Source organism: Watersipora subatra, chromosome 1 (genome assembly GCF_963576615.1).
Source record: "Watersipora subatra chromosome 1, tzWatSuba1.1, whole genome shotgun sequence".
Taxonomy (NCBI): Eukaryota; Metazoa; Bryozoa; class Gymnolaemata; order Cheilostomatida; family Watersiporidae; genus Watersipora; species Watersipora subatra.
The window spans coordinates 28,917,072-28,936,587 of NC_088708.1; the positions used below are offsets into that span (position 1 = coordinate 28,917,072).

General features: G+C 34.9%; 2 protein-coding genes across 2 annotated transcripts in view; both read right to left on the minus strand.

Annotated features, from left to right (window-relative positions):
* Positions 1–2,392, minus strand: part of LOC137385880 (DNA polymerase epsilon catalytic subunit A-like) — a 67,278-nt gene extending 64,886 nt beyond the window's left edge. The window contains exons 1-5 of the mRNA XM_068072467.1: positions 2,285–2,392; positions 1,299–1,422; positions 932–1,012; positions 650–787; positions 245–396 (exon numbers count right to left, since the gene is read on the minus strand). Coding sequence (XP_067928568.1) covers positions 245–396; positions 650–787; positions 932–1,012; positions 1,299–1,422; positions 2,285–2,343 — 554 coding nt within the window. The 5' untranslated portion in view covers positions 2,344–2,392. The remainder of the gene's footprint in view (positions 1–244; positions 397–649; positions 788–931; positions 1,013–1,298; positions 1,423–2,284) is intronic.
* A 6,940-nt stretch (positions 2,393–9,332) lies between these two features.
* LOC137408401 (alpha-2-macroglobulin receptor-associated protein-like) lies at positions 9,333–19,122 on the minus strand. Its single transcript, XM_068094920.1, has 8 exons — positions 18,812–19,122; positions 18,306–18,444; positions 17,723–17,866; positions 17,050–17,151; positions 13,921–14,006; positions 12,105–12,266; positions 10,961–11,137; positions 9,333–9,798 (listed from the first exon to the last, which is right to left on the minus strand). Exons 1-8 carry the CDS (start codon positions 19,031–19,033, stop codon positions 9,736–9,738), a joined length of 1,095 nt encoding a protein of 364 aa, XP_067951021.1. The 5' UTR covers positions 19,034–19,122; the 3' UTR covers positions 9,333–9,735.
* Positions 19,123–19,516: the final 394 nt, after the last annotated feature.

Below are 19,516 nucleotides of genomic sequence, written 5' to 3' on the forward strand. Positions count from 1 at the left end.
AATTCTAAAAACTGCTCGGTTTGAATGTTTAACAAAATAGTTACAATTCTCTAATGAAACTTTTCAAATAACCTTTTGCAATACTTGATCATGCATCATTATATGTACATTTTATTGTTATATTGTATCATTATTGTCCTTATATGTATATATGATCAGGTAATTGTAAATGCACATCTTGTTCTCGCAAGTGGTGAAGGCAACGAAATATTTGATGGAACCAAAGCATAAATAACTGTGATACCCTGCGGCCTCTGCGAGGGCATCTTGCTTTTTCAGGGCTGCCTGATTCTTCTTGACGGCAGAGAAGATCTCCCGCTTCACCTTGCTTAAATTGTCGACAGTAAGAAAGAGAAGTTTGACATATGTTCGCTTCAGTCCAATCAGATGGTTGTGCTAAAGCGATACCAAAGGAATGCCAGCAAACCTTTTTAGGTCAGGTACACAAGGACACAACAGAATAGACAAGGTAAAAATATTTCAAGAAACATTTGCCTGGTCCAGTGCAGTTTTAGCAATTCTCTCCACATTTATTTAAGGTTAAGAGGGGAGTCCATAGAAAGAACTAAAACTAAGGGAGAGGAGTCCATAGAATAAACCACTACTAAGAGGGAGTAGTCCATGGAAAGAACTAATAGCATCAACTTACAAGGTCAAGGTCTTCTTTCTGAATAAACTCAATGCTAGCAATCTTTCCAGAGAACTTCTTCATAAGATATGCCCCCACTTCCTTCTCAGATTTGTCCTGACAGGCGATATAGAAGTAGGGTTTGTATGGTACAGTCACCTACAAGGAAGAAAATAACATGGCCTCCGTTTGTGAACTGGATATATGAAATCAATGTGCTGCCTGTGCACTCTAGTAAAAATTACTGGTCAACTGACAGAAAACCAAATACTCCCATCATTGAAATTAAATGAAATAGCCTACTTTAAAACGATCACCATCCTCTTCGATAAAGTAGAAGTCCACAGCACTGACCAGCCGTTTTTCTTCATCTTGTACATCAGACTGTAGAAAAGAAGGGATGTAACTATGTTGGGCTGATGTTGAAAGATGTCTGAGCTGAGGTTCAACTCAGTTTGGCCAACTTTGGGAGCAAAATGATTTAGTGTATTCCATTTAAAGAATATGTACTCTCAGCTTAATAATATTGCCTCAAATCTCAAGCTCACATTAAGAAATGATTCAACTTTCTCTGTAACCCAGGCAACTAAGCTACAGCCTAAACTTTTCCTTACAACACACATTCATGCGTTTTTCTAGAAGCAGACTAATTTTATTGACCGATACTTACTGGGTGGAAATTGACAAGCCAACCAATTCTTTCCTGGGGCTCTTTATAACGTTCAAAGCCAAGATTGAGGTCTATTTCATCATTGATAATAGCTGCTTCCAATCTTTTGTCCACTCCATCATCGCTAAAGTATTAGTGCATAAATAGGCTCCATAAAATTGATTCTAGAAACCTCATTGTTTCATTCGTTTTGAGTTCAAAACAATGGAAAAGGCTAATAAATATGGTGAGTACGTATAATAATAAACTGTCTCCATGACTTCTATCTTGTTCGATATCTATGAATCAATGTTACCAAAATATAATTTACATCACATTGCTCTTTCGATACTTCTGTGTGCTGTCAAGGTGAAAACCAGATATTACAACAGTAAGCACGCATATATCAAGCATTTATTATTTAACACTGAGTTCATTTTTGGCAGTACTGGCACTTAACAATCTATGACAATGAAGTGCTTACTGACAGTTCTGATAACATAAAACAATTATGAAAATATTATGATAACAGTAGGACCCTATCACTAAAAGGTTGCACAAGATTATTCCAAAACATCAGTGTTTTTGTGATCTTAAAAGTGAGTTCCTTAGCTGGTTGGTTTATGTAGGAAGATGTTAACGGATACTTGACAACATTTTCTTAGAAATGGCTCTCAGAATTTATTTCATGGATGCTAAACCTTGTCTCAAATCCTTTTCCAGTGTTCCATTTTTATAATATAATGCTATACATCATATACAACTCAACTTCACTCGACTAATTATAACCTATCGTGTAAACAGCCATACCTGCCAACTCTCACGCATTGGGCGTGAGACTCACGCAATCACCCCAAATAAAAAAATGGAAATGCGTGAGATTTTTGCCCCAATTTCCACAATTTTATATATACTATCATTGATACATCAATTGCCCCAAAACCAAATCTCACGCATTGCCCCACTCTTGGGTTGGCAGGTCTGCAAACAGCTTGCACAAATCTTACCCATCACGATCCTTTTGCTCATATTCTGGAACGTATTTCCCAGTATTTTCAAGAACCATAGCTCTTGATGAAACTGCTCAATCGCATATAAAACATGATCAAACGGCAATAAAAAAAGTGTTAGCTTGAATAAAACCACTTAGTTTCTCTTTTGATGGCGGGAAAGTTTAGAGCCACAAATTTTTTAACGGCGTTATCCCAAAGCCCGATACAAAACACACAAAGTTTAATGATCGAGGGTTACAAAATTTGTATGAATAGCTGGCCAAATTGATAATAATTGATTGGCTAGGGAACGATTACATTAAGGGGCGGTAACAGTCTATGAAAAACAGACTTGGTTCTTCCCTCCACGGAAAGTTAGATGAAGTTATGCGACGGTACCGAAAAGGAAGGTTGCCGGTCACCTACAACACGACATGCTGTTGCTGGGAAAGGTTCACGATGTGCATAATTTTATTAATCTAACGACAAACAATATGTTGCTGGACTGTATAATAGCAGTGGTAGAACTTGAATTCGACTGTCCATATCATTTTAGGGTACAAAATGTGTTCATATTGCCAAACGTGTTCATATTGATATTGCCATATGATATATGGCAGAATTCATAATACCTAGGATATGAATCTGCCACAATTGCCATAAAAATTCGTGGGACAATCTGCTTCAAACATGTATATGTAGCAGATTGTCATATGTATTTTTTAAAGATCGTTTACGGACACGTTGTTACAGAGTTGTGAGTCGCACTCACTTAAAGCAGAATATTGATATCTAAAACAATAGATTACTTTTTTGCGTTTCAATAAAATTGATACAATATTTTGAGTGCTCATTTTGTGTATGTAAGACTCAATTAAAGCCATTAAAGGGTGCAAGTAGTAACTGTCCAAGGTAACTGAGTGTATTAGCATAACAAATATCAACTGCTAATTGATGTTGTCCAACTTTTATGATTATCAACCACATGAGCATTTGTATGCTGGATACCTATGCAAAGAGACAAGGCAAACTGGGGGAGGAACTAATGCCTATTTTTATTAAGTAAAAATCAACAGAAGCACAGCAAATAAAAATATAATACTAAAATGAACTTTATGAGCTAACTTACACAAAAAATAGAATGTTACTAAGGGGTGTCACACCACAGTGATTTGTGACATCAAGTTCTTATAGTCGGTAGATTATGATATTATGATGAAGGAAGGTGATGGCAAGATATGGATGCTCTTATACATCGCTGATGTTTAGCTTGCCTGTTTTCTAAATTGCTAGCAGTTTTGAGGTTGTAATCGCAGTCTGTAAGTTACGATGACCTTGGATATGGGTTTTAATGCCATGAAGTTAAACTCATCCTGGATGATGGTGATAGGGGTAGGGCCAGCCTGTATAGATGAACCATTGGAGTATCTCTAGCATCCTTTTTTCTCCATCACTTGAGATTTGTCTCTGTGTAGCATTGTGTGATGCTGATGTTCACTTCTACAAATGTGTGGCCTTAACTGTCTTGAGTAATTATTTATTGTTGATTCTAGTCACAACACAATTTTAACCTAGATTCATATCCTAGGTACTATGAATTCTGTCATATATCATAGTCCCTAGAATATATGCTAAAAAACGTATACTAAAACGCCAACCATAGCTTATCAATGCAGGCTCTGTCGGACAGCCAAGCGGGCAATCTCGAATCTGGATGTGCATAATTCCAGCATGAACTAATATGAATAGTTTGATCAAAATCGGAAAGGCAAATGAGTAATATGTATAACACAATTAAATTAAAAATACTGCTTTTAGTAATTGAGTTTTCAGTTCACTCAACATAAATACACCAAAGCGGGAAGACATACTTTCATTCCATAAAATTTCTAGCTCTCATCATCCAATACACAGTAACAATGTTTATCAGCTGTACTACGATAAAAAATTCTACTATTACTTCTCAGTAAACTGTAGGGTGTACATTGACAAGTAAACTTTTACTTCTATTTTTGAATATATTGATGCCAATATTGGCATCAATATGATTGTTATGGTATGATCAATAATGATTGTTCCAATGAAATGATTGATTGGCATCCTGAACTAAGAACGAAGCAACACTGCACCCGATAATGGTGTATTATAATTCCTCTGTAAGTAAACTCTTCCATATATCCTATTGCTATATCAGTGATCATATGCAGCATGACCATCTTGCTGTATACACAATGATGAGAGACTTTATACCTAGACTGAGATCGATGATACCAGAGATTGATATGGTACACTACTTTACAGACGGCTGCACTGGGCAGTATAAATCATATCAGAGCTTCTGCAACCTGATGCATCACACACTAGACTTAGGGATTCCTACCAAATGGCATTACTTTGCAACCTCTCATGGCAAGTCTGCATGTGACGGCATAGGGGCTGTTATAAAGTATCAGGCCCGTAGAACGAGTCTGCAACGCACTTCTGCTGATTTCATCACAAAACCTAAAGAACTCTATAGTTACTCCATGGAGAATATAAAGTCTGTACTGATTTTATGGTATGACAATGTGGACATCGCTAAATACCGTACACTTCAAGAGAAAAAAATCATAGACTGTGCTATTTCTGTGGCTGGTTCACGGAGTCCTCATTGTTTTGAAGCAAGGGCTGCTAGCCTTATTGGCCGTCGGACATCAGGTGGCGATGTCTCTATCACAGTTCAGTACCCATGTTCATGTTGTAATGTTGCAGCCAGAGCAAACACTGCGCCACCGCAAGTTCATTTAGATATGACTACCGTGAAGCAGTATGATATACTGGCCTACAAATATGACAACGATTGGTATGTTGGATCAGTTCTTGAAATAAACATGAACGAGCAGGACTTGAAAAATCAGTTATCTTCACCCAAAAGGTCCTTCAGTTGTATTCAAATATTCTATCAGACCAGATGAACTGTATGTTCCTATTCAACTTGTGCTCATGCCAGCCATTTTACAGACAACTAATCGCCACCGTGACTACAAACTTGATCAAGAAATCCAGGAAAGACTGATAAACCAAGTACAGTCAAACATGGATAACTCACCCTTGGATAGCTCGAACACATGATTAACTCGAATGGTTTCTTTGGTCCGTTCCCACGTAATGATAAATTGCTTTAGATAACTCGACCTCAACTCTGTTAACTCGAACAGTTTTTTGCCCAGCGGCTACCGAAACGGTTGTTATCGCTTTAGAAAATCCCTTTATTCTTAGCCATAGAGGTAAACCTCAACTTTTCGTAATTCATAGGCGTCGTTATTACCACCATCAGCAAAATATTTTTGTCAACGACTTTTCTAAAGGTTTGATGATATTTGATTTTTACCAAACATCCGCTTAGCGATGGTCCTTCGAAAGCAAGGAAAAGTGAAGTAACCTTCAAGAAAAATCGGCAAAATTGATCTTGGTTAAAACTCTCAAAAGAAAAAGATGTCTTTTCTTCTGAGCATTTCAACAACGATCAAGTTCTGCCAATTTTAATCTAAAAAATGTTCTGGCAATAACATCACCTCAAACAACAAACCAATCTCAAGTGATAGAAAAATCTTTATACTATTTGATAAAAAAGTTTTAAACTTTACATTAGAAGCATTTAATTTGAAACAAGCCATTTATGCTTTTGATTTAAATTATAGTTTGTATATGTACATGTATCTACTAATAAATAAATAAATACATGGGCTTGTGACAGTGCTCTGATAACTTGAACGCTCTGATAACTCGAACAATTTTGCTCGGTCCCGTGAAGTTCGAGTTATCTATGTTTGACTGTACATTATCAATTTATATATGATTCAGTAAGGACAAACATATTACAAAAAGAACTAAAACAAGCAACACATGAGACTGTTAGTTTACAAGCTCTTTTATTGAAATACATAACCATATTGGATTTTTTAATACGATTACTATGTCGGCAACTGAATTTTACTACGTAAAATAGTCAATTGTTAATCGCGAAATAGACTGGTTTACAGCAGGAAAGCAAGAATAATAATGCCAGAATTAAAATCAGCACATATGAATTATTTAGGACACATGTTTTGTTGACCATATTTTTTGTGCGAACATCACCAAATCCAGCCAGTAAAGCGGCGCAATTTACCCGATGGCATCGGCGGCCATTTTGAAAATTGGCCATTGCGGCTAGTTAATCAGCATTCTTTTTGCAAATTTAAGTTTTATCAATTTGAGAGACACCAAAAGTTATAAAAAAGCATTTACTTTCTGGCTTTTGTACCTTTATCATTCAAATATGAGTGTTTAAAAATAGCTCGATTTCGTATTTTTAGCTTTGAATATGCTCCGGTGACCTACTTTGACAACCTCTGACCTCCAGCAAGAGCCTCTAGAAGGTGAGTAAATTTTAGAAACTTGTACTATATATGTAGGAATAATAAATCTGAAAAAATAAATGGCATCATTGAAATAGTTTCTGAGATATTGAACCCCCAAATAACCAAAAAATAAAAAAACTGAGTTGTCTCCCCCATCGAGCAACTCTGAAGGGCCTTATCCAAGGACCGTTTCCACGTAGGAACCTGAAAACTTGGATTTGTACCAAACTTGACATGCTCTTCAAGATGGTACTAGTTTTGAAACATTCTGTGATGAGCCAGTTAACACTTTGATGAAACTTGATGGAATGGTCCAATAATCATTCTATTATCAGAATTGATTATGTTCTGTGCTTCATCATGACTTGACATGATTGACTTTAACAAGTGCTAGTACATGTACTCGCTAATATTAGTACAGTACTTACTAGTAATAGGCTGCACTATTAATAGTACTCACTAGTGCTATCACTCACTAATAATAGTACTCACTAGTACTAGCACTCTAGTAATACTACTCACCAGTTGATTTGGGATTATACACAAATGATTTCTCAAGTTTCCTTTTCTGGAATACAGATAGTCAAACTTTATTATACATGTTTACCTCAATTTAACACGTATTTATTGGATCAGCATCATGACAAAAATTTGTTCTATTTTAGTCCAATCCCTCTAAAACAACCAAATCTTGTATGTCGGCTAAACAAGCGTGTTAAAATTATTTTGAACCGGATGTCATACTGAAGAACTTTGCAGTTAAGTGACGGACCTTAACATTTGTATAAACTACTTTCTCAACTCTCAGAGACCAATTCTGCTCTCACAAGGAATAAAGGACGATGCTAGCTTTCTAGCTAGAAAGATGCTGTCACTATGGAAACCTACATATTTATGTTTATTACTGAATGAACAGAAACATACAGTTAGTAGTCAAAGTTTTACAAGATTACAACTTTGTAAATTTCCAGTGTCTGAAGAATGAGCTATTGTTTTTAATTACACATATCTATACATTATATATAAATCTTAAAAGTCTGTTGTTTGGTGTGTCCAGGTATAGCTTTTAAAAACTAGGAAGGAAAGATTCAGTTCATGCTGGGTTTGATCTTGGAACTTCCAATAATCAGGCGATATCTTTACCATCTGAGCTACACAAGATGCAATGATCCATCAGGCGATATGAGTCGTTATGTGGGCTAAAATGTGCATAGCACTCTGGATTCCGCAACACGCTAAGCTTGCTTTCACAGCTCTCATAGTGAGTTTAGCGACATGGATAATAGTGTACTCAATTAAGTCCGCGTGATGTGCCAGGCTAATGGCAAATGGCAGGCAACTACACTACCTGCTACTATTTATAAGCTGCTTTTTAATACCTGTGCAACACCGGACATTCGGCTAGTATCATATATATATTCACAGCATGCTCATAGTCATCTTTTATTTTTATATTTCTGTTTGAAACAAGTGGCTTGCCTTAGAAAATATATGTGATGAAGGATCTCTCAAGAATAGGAACACGCACATATATTATTGCTATCTATATCCATGTATATATATATTTTACAAAGTATGTCATCTGTCTGCATTCCGGCTATAATTGACATTTAAATTCCGCATTTTGATGGATTTGAACTCACGACAAATGCATCGACAAGTTTCCTATCCGGTCGCTCTACTACTGAGCTAGAACGGCATAGTGATCAGATAAGTTTTTGTATACCGGATACACCATGGCGGCGCTAATTATTTTAGCCTTGCGTCCACGAGTTACGATGCTCCTGTTTAGAATTATTTTGGGACTTGAGTATATGCAACACGATGCTTCATGAGTTTACGATTATGAGGGTTTAGACAATGATGTCATAGCTTGTTAAAATTTTAAACTAGAGATGCAATTTCAAACACTCTTTAAAACACTCTTTAAAACACGTGCAATTTCTGTCTTAATAGCATTTTCCTTCCCACATTGAGTTTTGTTGTTTGTCCATTCACTTCATTCATAGGGACCTTGGCGCATTATGACTATCAGTTTGTTTCTACAATACCGCGATTCTCGCTAGAGCTGTTCAAATGTTGATAGGTACCTATGATGTAGGGATGTATAATAATTAAAATACATATTTACAGAATTTGGACTAATGAGTCCTTATCGTTCAACATCCGTTTTTATTCTCTGCCCTGGTTTATCATTCTAGTCAAATGATGTATCGATGTATATACAATATATATATATATATATGTCAATATATGCACTATGCTAACTATGCGTTGTAACCTAGATGTGTAACCAACTCGTGTGCTTCTACTTATAGCTGTACAAATCTGAACGTATATACTTACATTCTTTCAACTCAGTGTTACTTTCAAGGCATAATATTCATTTCATTAATGTATTCAACTCTAAAACGAAGACTACATCATGCCATTGCACTTGATGCGTTGTTCTATGAGTCACATTCTGCAGTATATATAAGCTAATGAAAGGTATTTTAAGAGATCTCTAGCATCGTCTGCAAGGGGTGATGGAACTGACAGGTAAAATGCAGCCAATGGAAGTGCTAAGCATTAAGGATTATTGTTGCTACATTCTTGGATAGTAACACAACCTTCACACTTGTAGCAGTTTTACACTACTTTGGCTCCTTGCATTACTAAGGAAAATACGGTAAATAGCATTTTTTTAACCAATTATTTTATTGAAAATTATCAACAAAATATCACAAAAAACCATTACAAGTATTTGATTACAAAAAATATAAATTCTAATAATGACGTTTGTCAGCTGTCACATTATGTAAATGAGGCAATATTATCCACTGATTGTGCTTGCCTATAATCCTTAAAGAGATTCACTGTATGTAAAAAGGATTGCATAGATAATGGAATGTGAACGCTGATGATCAGCCTCTCACTGTAGAATTTAACAAAGCAACAAAATAGCATGAAAACTACCAATATGCCACTGAATGAAAAATATGAGAAGATTCGGTCTTAGGAAGTACGCACACATGCTAACAAGTGAAGACAAACCGCAGATTTTTTATAACGCAAGATATTTCTTGGTATATCAACAGATGATCATAGCTCAGAATGACGTCTTTCTGCAATCCGAGAATTGATACTTTTGACATATTTGTTCACCTACAAAAGAATTTGAAGGTACTTGGTCAGCTTTTAAATACCAGCAAACCTGAACATACAAAGATTATCTGTTCCACTATTTGATTTATATGTCAAAGCAAATATTCTTATAAGAAAAAAATCCGATTAATTTGTTTTTGGGCCCAAAAGCAATGACAAATACCTCAAGCAATTACGGATAGCTTTAAAAAATGCTATTTTATATAATGTTCTCATATAAAATTATGAGAACAGCCAAATGTAAAAACCCACACTACATTTGAAAAATAAATAAAGTAACAAACAGTCAACAGTAACAAAACAAGAGATTTTTGCCGTTACTTCCCTATACAGAAATGCTAGGCTCAGCAATGCATAGGTTCAGAGGTAGTGAGAAATATTGCAGATAGTGCGTCATAACTTACTCTAAGACGTACATTTGATATAGTTTAAATTAACTTGATCTTTATCTTTTTAATGTTTTTTGTATCCTACTTGAAATACAGTGTTTCAAAGGTTTTTGGCAGGGTTGGAAAAAACCAAGGTTTTTATGAAAACACTGAATAAACTAGCTTTGATCGTATAAGAACTGTGTCATACTAATGATATCTCATTGAATAAATACAAACAAGGACATTGTTAGTGCATTGACCATCGAGCAACGATACAAATGGATTCAATAAATCCTTATCATATCTACAGCGCGCAACGCAATCATGATAAAAACAAGATGTATAAAAAGGATTCCATAAGAACTATACAAACGCGTAATACCGTTTGCTGCTTTAAATACAACCTGCGCAATTGCTATTTCACATGCGCTTTTTTTGGAAGGCGCACCTTTATCACCTTGCTGATAAATGACGCTTGACTGCAATATTTTTGTCAATAAATCTTTTGTCATAGCCAGGTTGTCATAATCCTAAGAATTCCATAAGAATAAGATAATTTTTAGTTCAAACTGCTAATGGTACTTTTTCAGCCATCCAGAGTAGCTTATGCTATTTTAGGATTCGTGTTCCAACTGATATTGCTTTAATAAATGAAACAGAAAGTGTTTTCTTCGTTTGTTTTAGAGTAATACGCATGTTTATGTATCATTTACTAGGAAAAAACTTCATGTGCTAGTCATTATTAATCACAAAATTATAATTGACCGTAGTAAAGCCAAAGAGTGTCTTACATGCTTGTCAATGTACTCCGATTTCTCCTTGATTTTCTCTTTTTTCTCCATGAACTTTTCCATCTTTGAGTCATCAAATGTATGGCCCTGATTCTGATGGTGCTGGTTGAGCGCGTCTGCGTCGCTTCTCAGTTTGTCTCGTTTTTTAAGCTTGTTTTCCAAGTGCATCAACTCTTCCTGTTGAAATTACAAATTGGCAAACATAGGTTAACATTTATTCACCAACATAGGGCACCTTTGATATTCAATCGCCAACAATTTGATACATTGCGATTGGTGGCACGATTAGAGTATATGATCTTTACACGTGTTACTGTTTCAGCACTTCCTACTTTAGCAACTATTGTAAATTGATGGTAAAGAACTGGGCTAATCCACCAAAGTACAGGTCATTCAGTTAATTCCGCAAAAAGATTACAATCTTTACAATTAGATTACTCTACAGGATGAAAATATTCCATGGGTTTAATAATTCGTGAGTTTGCGTACAGTCAAATCCGCAAATTATTAAAATCCGCGAATAATTAGTTTTATTTTTAATACAAGGGAGAATAACTACTACCTCAAATTAAAAACTAGCTGCTAGGCATAAATACTAAACGTAGTTGAGTTCCAAACTCTTTTAAAATCTTCGCTGGGGCTTTGAGTTAAACCCATAGCCAATGTATCACACTTCTTTACAAAAATTTTCAAGGTTGTCACAAGTTATTCAGAATTCGGCATGGCATCATCATCGAAAAAAAATCTCCTGCAGTTCTTTACGTTGAAAAAGCTCATAACTTACCACAAGTTGATGGTTCACCAAAGGCCTCCAAATCGATGAACATTAATGAAAACCTCTGGATGCAGCCAAAATTTATAGCTTAGCATGATCGACATAAAATTCTTAGCTAAACAGAAAACTAAACACGTGGTATGCGTACATGAAGGTTTTACTCTATTGCTAGCTGCTTTCACGGATTAATTTATTCGCGAATGTGTTCCTCCGCGAATATGCTTTAAAGAAAATTTTGGCGAAATTTAACTCCGCAAATACATGTAATTTCATCCTGTAGGGTATTATGTAAACTTGAAAGGGAACAGTAAAAGAAATGCTGCTATGAAATGGAACATTTATTTACAAAGTCATCATTTCTGTGCTGACCTTCAAAGACACTTGTTCCTCCTCAGTGAAATTAGAATTTAAAATCTCGGCCCACAGCCTGAGAACTTTGTCTTGAGTGAACTTGGCATCTTTACTCAAAGCAACATTATCAGAGAGGAGACCAAGTCGACTCATGCTTTTACTCAATTCCTCCTCCTTTTCCTGCAAATGTGTCTACACTGATTAATCACTGCTGCCTCATCTGTACATGCGTCAGTAAACAGATTAGATATGCAGAATAACCTATACATTACTCTATCCTGGCTCTGGATTATACATGTTGATCTGGATTGTACATCAAATACAGATGTTGTTCTACTATTTTAACGGAACCTTCCCAAAGGCCTTCAGAATCTCCAGTTTTACCATAGCATCATACATGTTCTTAACCCTTTGGGTACCATTTTCACATTTCTGGACAAACGCTTACGAGACCTGAGTGCCATTTTACCATTTCTGTGAATCTGCAATGGCTCAGAATTGATGAAATCTAACGACCGGTGAATGAGCACAATACATGTATGTTTACAAAATATTTACAAACCCGATATATTTAGAGTAGAAATATATTTAAATTGCTTATGAAGCCGTTTTGGACAGTTGGGACAAGTATTTAATTAATAGTGGTAAAACGATTATTTAATTAATAGTGGTAAAATGAGTATTTAATTAATAGTGGTAAAACGAGTATTTAATTAATAGTGGTAAAAGAAATAGATAACGGCAAAATATCACGCATTCGACTGCAATGTTGCAAACATCTGTTAAATATTTATTAACACTTTCAAAACATCATGACAACTCCCTTAACTCAAGTTCCAACACGCTATAAACCTCTATGCATCTATGAAATATTGGAAGGAAACGCTATATTGCTTAGTAATTGCTTTTCTCACCAATAGTGAAAATGATGTTTGGAAAAGCGAATGATCCGAAATTGTTCGTTTCTATAAATAAGACTTGTTTTTGCATGATGTTCGATGTCTAATGTTGTTACAATATCTTTTAATTTAAATTCGAAACCTTTTTTGTGGGAGTACTCATTTCCTTAACTTTAGCAAGTTTTTGCTATCGACAATTATATTTTGTATGATACAAATTTATTTGTTAGTCGATCTTACGCTTTTCAGAGCTCCACTTATGGTTTGTTTCACATTCATATTACGTTATATAACTCTGCATTAATTTATTCTAGCTTTTCCAAACTGCTTTCACGTTATTTCAACAATTCTAACGGCAAAATAAAACGTCTCGCATTTATGCAATATTAACTAGAGCCCAGACAGTTATATTTTTGTTTAAAAAACAAGCTGTTTGTATTCGGCATCATCTGGTTTGTTATAAGGTCACCCAAAACAGGTACTATTGGCCATATTCTGTTCTTGAAAGGGGTCTAATGGTATGCTGTTAATTTCAGCTAGATAAACCAAGTAATAACAGAGCAAGATCCAAAACCAAATGTCATTTTTTGGTGTGAAAATTTGTGGCACAGTAGCACAGGGTTAAGCTCTACCATAGCATCACACCTGAGTCCTATCATAACATCATACTAAATTTTGTCAACAATTTAAGTTCAAGGGAAAATTTAGTTTTTTGTCCTGCAGTACATAAACTAACTTTCAGATTTCCTGAAAGCTTGTATAGTACATGTATGTAACTGCAAGCACACTACTCTGCAGTTCAGCTGGTAATCCCAAGAGATCGCTATATCATATCCAAACCAAGAAGAAGCTCCAGGAGCCCTTCCTTTGATGCTAGACTAGTCTTCCTATTTTATTTGCAGACCTCAAACAAGTTCATGTATACATCAAATCACCTTGATGCGTTTCTTGAGCTCTTTCAGTTCCTTACTTTCAACTGTGAATCCTTCCTTCTTTGATACGAGGTTTGCCTCAATCTTGGCTATTTATATAAAACAATAATACATCAGTTTATATTACCAGAATATCTACAGTCTGAACAAATAAAAAAATGCTTAGTTGATACAGTATCAACTGAAAATTTAATAAACAAAAACTACCTTTTATATCTGAATAATCGAGGCTTTTGGCATTATTATGAACTGTTGCATTTCATTTAGAAACTATCAGTGTAATCATGGTTCATGTAAGAATATTAAGTGCTAATGCAGAAATGTGTTGCTCAGTGAACGGTACACATAATCTGGTCAAATGTTTTGCCTCCCATAGATTCTGATACTCTTCAACAAGTTAGATATGAAAGTACTTTATATGATAATTTATATGATACATTTAATTATACGGCATTCTATAGATATGAACGTAGTTAATCACAGATTGGTATTAAAAAAGTCATGAATCATCGATCGGGCAAAACAATTTTCTGTTAAGAAAACTGTCTGTTAGAGAATGCCCAACAAATCTTAATGTCTAATGCAAAAAGCTAGCCATGAATGCAGGCTCTCAAAGCTCAATGGTAAATTTGACTGATTAATTTTGTCAAGCCAACAGCAGGCTCCTCAATAGAATTATGGTAAAAGTTAAGCGTTCTACATGCACAAGGTTCTTTAAAAGGCACTTCAACCGTGGGCTGTTCCTTAACCGATAGGATAAAATTGATCTACTATGTTTATTCCTTCTTGCCTAGCATTCATGTGTAAAATGTTTTTATGGATAATACCATAATAATTTAAAACAATTTAATATGCATATGAAAACTACTAGAGTATACTTAGAAAGTATTTATGGCAGCAAATGGTTCCCAAATTTCTGTCACCATGCTGGGAAGCAAGGTAGAAAACACCTTATTAGCATAAGCCGCCATTTCCTCATATCCTCTACATCCTGTAGCAGCGCAATGAAAGGCTGATACAGATACTATCTGAAGAGCGTATGGAGAGCAAGCGGGAGCACTGATCACTGCGTTTCCATGCTTCAAAAATTGGTCCTTTATAGCACCATTTCATGACTGGAACCAGGTAAAACTATGATGCCTTTTTTACCATGTTAAATCTTCACAAAACTGGTTTTGATTAGATTTTGCAATTAATGTAAATGGTGGTATCCTAAAAGAGTTCAAGAACCATGAATGATATCTGATTTGCATTTAAGACCAAAACCACACAAATCGATCATTACTAAAATTTGTAATATAATTAACCTCAAAAAGGATGGCTGCTGAAATTTTAAATCAAATAGCAATAAATCAAGAGAACAACATGTTAGACAGTTCCTTAGTTCGTAAGCTAACTTTCATTACAAGACAGTAAGTAAACAGAATTCTGTGACTAGTAAACCTGCATACAAAACTGTTTAAATGGAGTTAATATATTAAATTATTGGTAATTTACATCTGACATAGCTAGAATTCAGCACCTTGGTTACAAAAGAAAACTACAGTAGCTGTTACAGAAAATGATATGACTGGTATATAATATGCATAATATAAGCAAATTAAATATTTCAACATAATTTTACAGCAATGATCTCTATTTGACTGTATAGATAAAATCATGCCAGCAACTATTCCTTCGATAAAATAGCGAATCCGCATTGCTTATACATGTAGTATGGTGCTCTCTATAACTAGCACACTTTCTATACCGCATAATCCAGCACCCCATGCTAATTGAAGAAACATTTGTGAGACTCACTAGGACATAGTGTAGGACACTTGATATCGAGTTTTGATAATGAAGATCAGGAGGTAATGATTCTTATCATAACATTGAACCGGGCCTATAAACAGCCTCAATTTAGTATCAAATGTTCTAATCATCTATCCCCACTAACTGTCCATTCTGTACGCCAACATCAAAAGTTTGAGGTTGCTGCCGTACAGCATTAAATATTCCTGGTTATTAACCCTTTCACTGCCAGATAGTCGGCTCATGCCTTCTTCTAAAGTACTAGGTTAAATTCGGTTTTGAATATATTTTGCTTTACTGAATGCCAAGCAATTTATGGCTTTAAACTACCGAAATATTATTGCAATAAAAATTAGTAGAATCACACTATCAATTGTCCAATTACATGTTCATTCTAATGGTAGCAGATATGATAGAATTTGATGTTACAAACCTGTACCTAAATTTAAATGGCTTCTGCTAAACAGTACTTGACATTGTCACTTCATTAGCTAATAAAACTGCGTGGAAGTCAACTCAAAAAAATCCTCAGACATTTACACTGCAAAACTACAAAAATTTCTTGATTCTAGGAAGGAATTTTTAGCCAGAATTGAATGGACATAAAAATCAAAGCGAAACTTGTTCTTGTTAAGACTGGTAAAAAAAGTGTATCCAGTGTAAAAATCGTATTTTACATAAGAAATGTGCCTCAAACTTGATGAAACTCACTTCACAAGGTTTCGGGGTTGATTCAAGGAGACTGTTAGCGTTTAATATTGACTGAAACCTATAGAATAGGACTTTTAGGTTGATGGCAGTTTGAAAATGGATCAACTTATTAGAAGTTCCAGACTGAGTTAACAATGATAAAGCTTCACGGCGTGGTAGCTAACTTTATTGATTCAAGTGTGCTTACCTGAATTCAACAAAGCCACCAGCATGTTGAAATGGGTGGAAAAATCCATATTTTCACTAAGATGCATGCGGCATGAACAAAGTTACATTACAACCAGTTTAAGTATGACCACTCACATCTAGTTTTAGAAGGTGGTATACTGAAAACTCTAACTTGCATGTCTACGGCTGAGCTAGTGCAGATATAAAATGCTGCGGCAGCACCGACTCATTACTATAATCAAATGGATCCTCACTAAGTTTCTCAATCAACTGACTGGTGTTTTTGAAGCAAAATGTTTTGAGTACAAGTGAATATGGACAGCTGATCCAAAACAATGAAAAGCAACAAACCTGAACCAGCCTTCTAATCCTTATGATAATAACATGGTTGAAAGTTTCCATGTCCAGCATGAATAGTTTAGAACAACTCATTTAACTCTGTTAATATGCATTACCTACCTCTCTCCTCTAGGGCAGAATATTTTCCAACAAGAGCATCCAATTCTGCCATTTTTCTACGATGATGGTCAATCTCAGTTTTTAGATCCTGAAGCTCATCAGCTGAAACATTAGGGGGCCAATCAATCTACACTAACCAAAACTAAACAACCAATCATATTGTTGAGTAGTTTGTTTACACGCCAATAGGCATTTATTAAAATTCGCTACTTGTTATACTGGAGAACCAGAACTCATTTTTAAAAAAACAACCCACAAAAATCAATGCATAGGTTAGGTTCAAATCAAATATTTGAACCTATCATAGATACAATATTTGAACCTATCATAGATACAATATTAGAACCTATCATAGATACAATATTTGAACCTATCATAGATACAATATTTGAACCTATCATAGATACAATATTTGAACATATTTATCTTTAACATAACTAGAAAAATAAAAACTTCAAATACATTTCGCATGATGTTCCATCTATTGTTTTTGTCAGGTTATTCATTTTTAATTGCATTAAATGCCACAATTACTTTTTATTTGTTTTTCATTTCAACAAATGAACTATCAACAATTTATATTTCTGACAGTTATTTTCAGTATCACGGAAATGTCATTTTTTGATGTTATCAATGAAGCCATTACACACTTTAACTATGCACTACATCCTACCGGTATATCCCATTTTCTTGGCCTTGTGAAAAAGGTTATCTAGTCTGTCATCATTTCTAATGTGATCTTTAACTTTGTTGCTTGTCTTAGAATCCAAAGGAGAAAGTCCCTTAACTCCAGCGATATCATATTTTACCAAAAGAGCTAAAACAGAGCAGAGACAGTGGTGTAGCCTTTATTTACATAGACATGGATGCATAGAATATATCCTAGCTAACCCTAACTTATTTAAGCTAACTATGTAAACGTTCACATCAAGATGTTCAAGACTTACTTGAATAGCCCATCTTGCCAATGGATGCATCCGCATAATTGGCCATAATTGTAATAAATATATTAATATAAATTAAGTATATATAAATATACTTTGCCCTAGTATTTTATCAAAACAATTTGAATAAATACTGACCCTGATCTGTCATTTTTAACATCAGACAAAATAAAAACTGATAATACCAAAAGTAATTGTTCAGCTGACTAAGTTTTTTACACAACCATTAACTGTTGATAGATAATTAACAACGCAACATAAAGTTGTAAGCTCATAATTATGACCTTTTACAATAAAAGCATAACTTTGTACCATGAACTTTTTCATCTAAAGCGCTTTCCATGTCACCATAAGGATCCTTATTCTCATATTTGTCATACTTTAATTGCATCAACTCCTTGTCAATACGATGCAAATCATCCCTGAGGGAGTTCAACATGAGCTGGTTGTCCTGTAACAAACGCATAGCATTGTCTTCACAATAGTTTAGTTAGTTGTCCACACTACCGCTGAGCAAACTTATAAATCGAGTATACTGAAGGTGCGCTATTCGAATGTGAAGATATCTACATGTATATATGAGCAACTTTAATGACGCTGAATAGGGTGACTAAAAATGAGGCCCAATTCTTACATATGCGTCCTGCTGCTAACAATTACATAGTATTAACTTATCATCATCCTTAAATCAACTTTTAAACTACGTACATTATACAAGATGAACGCAACACGATTGTGTGTACACATTAAAAAGGTTTTACGATTAAGACCTGCCAATAACCTTTTTTTTAATAATTTGCTTAAATTATTTATCTCACCTTGTGTTTTTCACTACCCTTTTTCCAAATCATCATGCTTTTTCTGCTTTTAAATGCTAGTTGGTCATCGGTTCCCTCTTTCACTTTTGGATCTTTGCGTCTTTCCCAGTTTTTCATTTTTTCTGCCTCTTTGTCATTGACCTCTTTTGCATATTTTGATGCTTGTGCAGTGGTAACAATTACAACAATTGTAACCACAATCAAATATGTGAATACCTTCATTTCAATTTTAGGAAGAGAAAACTATTCGACTACCGGTATCAGGCGAAATTGTCTATCGCTCAAACTTTTCCTTTGGCGATCAGACGCATGCGCACGACCAATATGTCTATGAACGCAATATACATGTATACAGATGAATCGAAGATCTTTTTCATTCATTTCGCGGATAATTTCTTGCGTGACGATATAACAACGGATACCGCGATTGAGATTTGTTACAAATACAGTGCACCCCCGAGATACGATGTTAATTCGTTCCAGGGTTGCATCGTATGGTGAAAAATTCGTATATCGGGGTATAGAGACCATTGTAATTAAACAATGCAAACACTCCCTGGTGAAAATCGTCAATTTTTTTCATAAAAATGTGTACATATTGACAATTAGCAGCAAAATAGTATGTTAACTTTAGTAATTATAGTTACCTACAGTAACTGTATTGTATTTAGTGTATTTTAATGGTTATGATCTGCAATAAAACGC

Excerpts from the sequence above, each read along its gene's own strand:
- LOC137408401 (XM_068094920.1), bottom strand. The coding sequence starts at position 19,033 with ATGAAGGTATTCACATATTTGATTGTGGTTACAATTGTTGTAATTGTT. Across the intron at positions 18,445-18,811 it reads AGGGTAGTGAAAAACACAAG|GACAACCAGCTCATGTTGAA; the intron begins GTGAGATAAATA and ends CGTTTGTTACAG. Across the intron at positions 12,267-13,920 it reads AGCTCAAGAAACGCATCAAG|GAAAAGGAGGAGGAATTGAG; the intron begins GTGATTTGATGT and ends ACACATTTGCAG.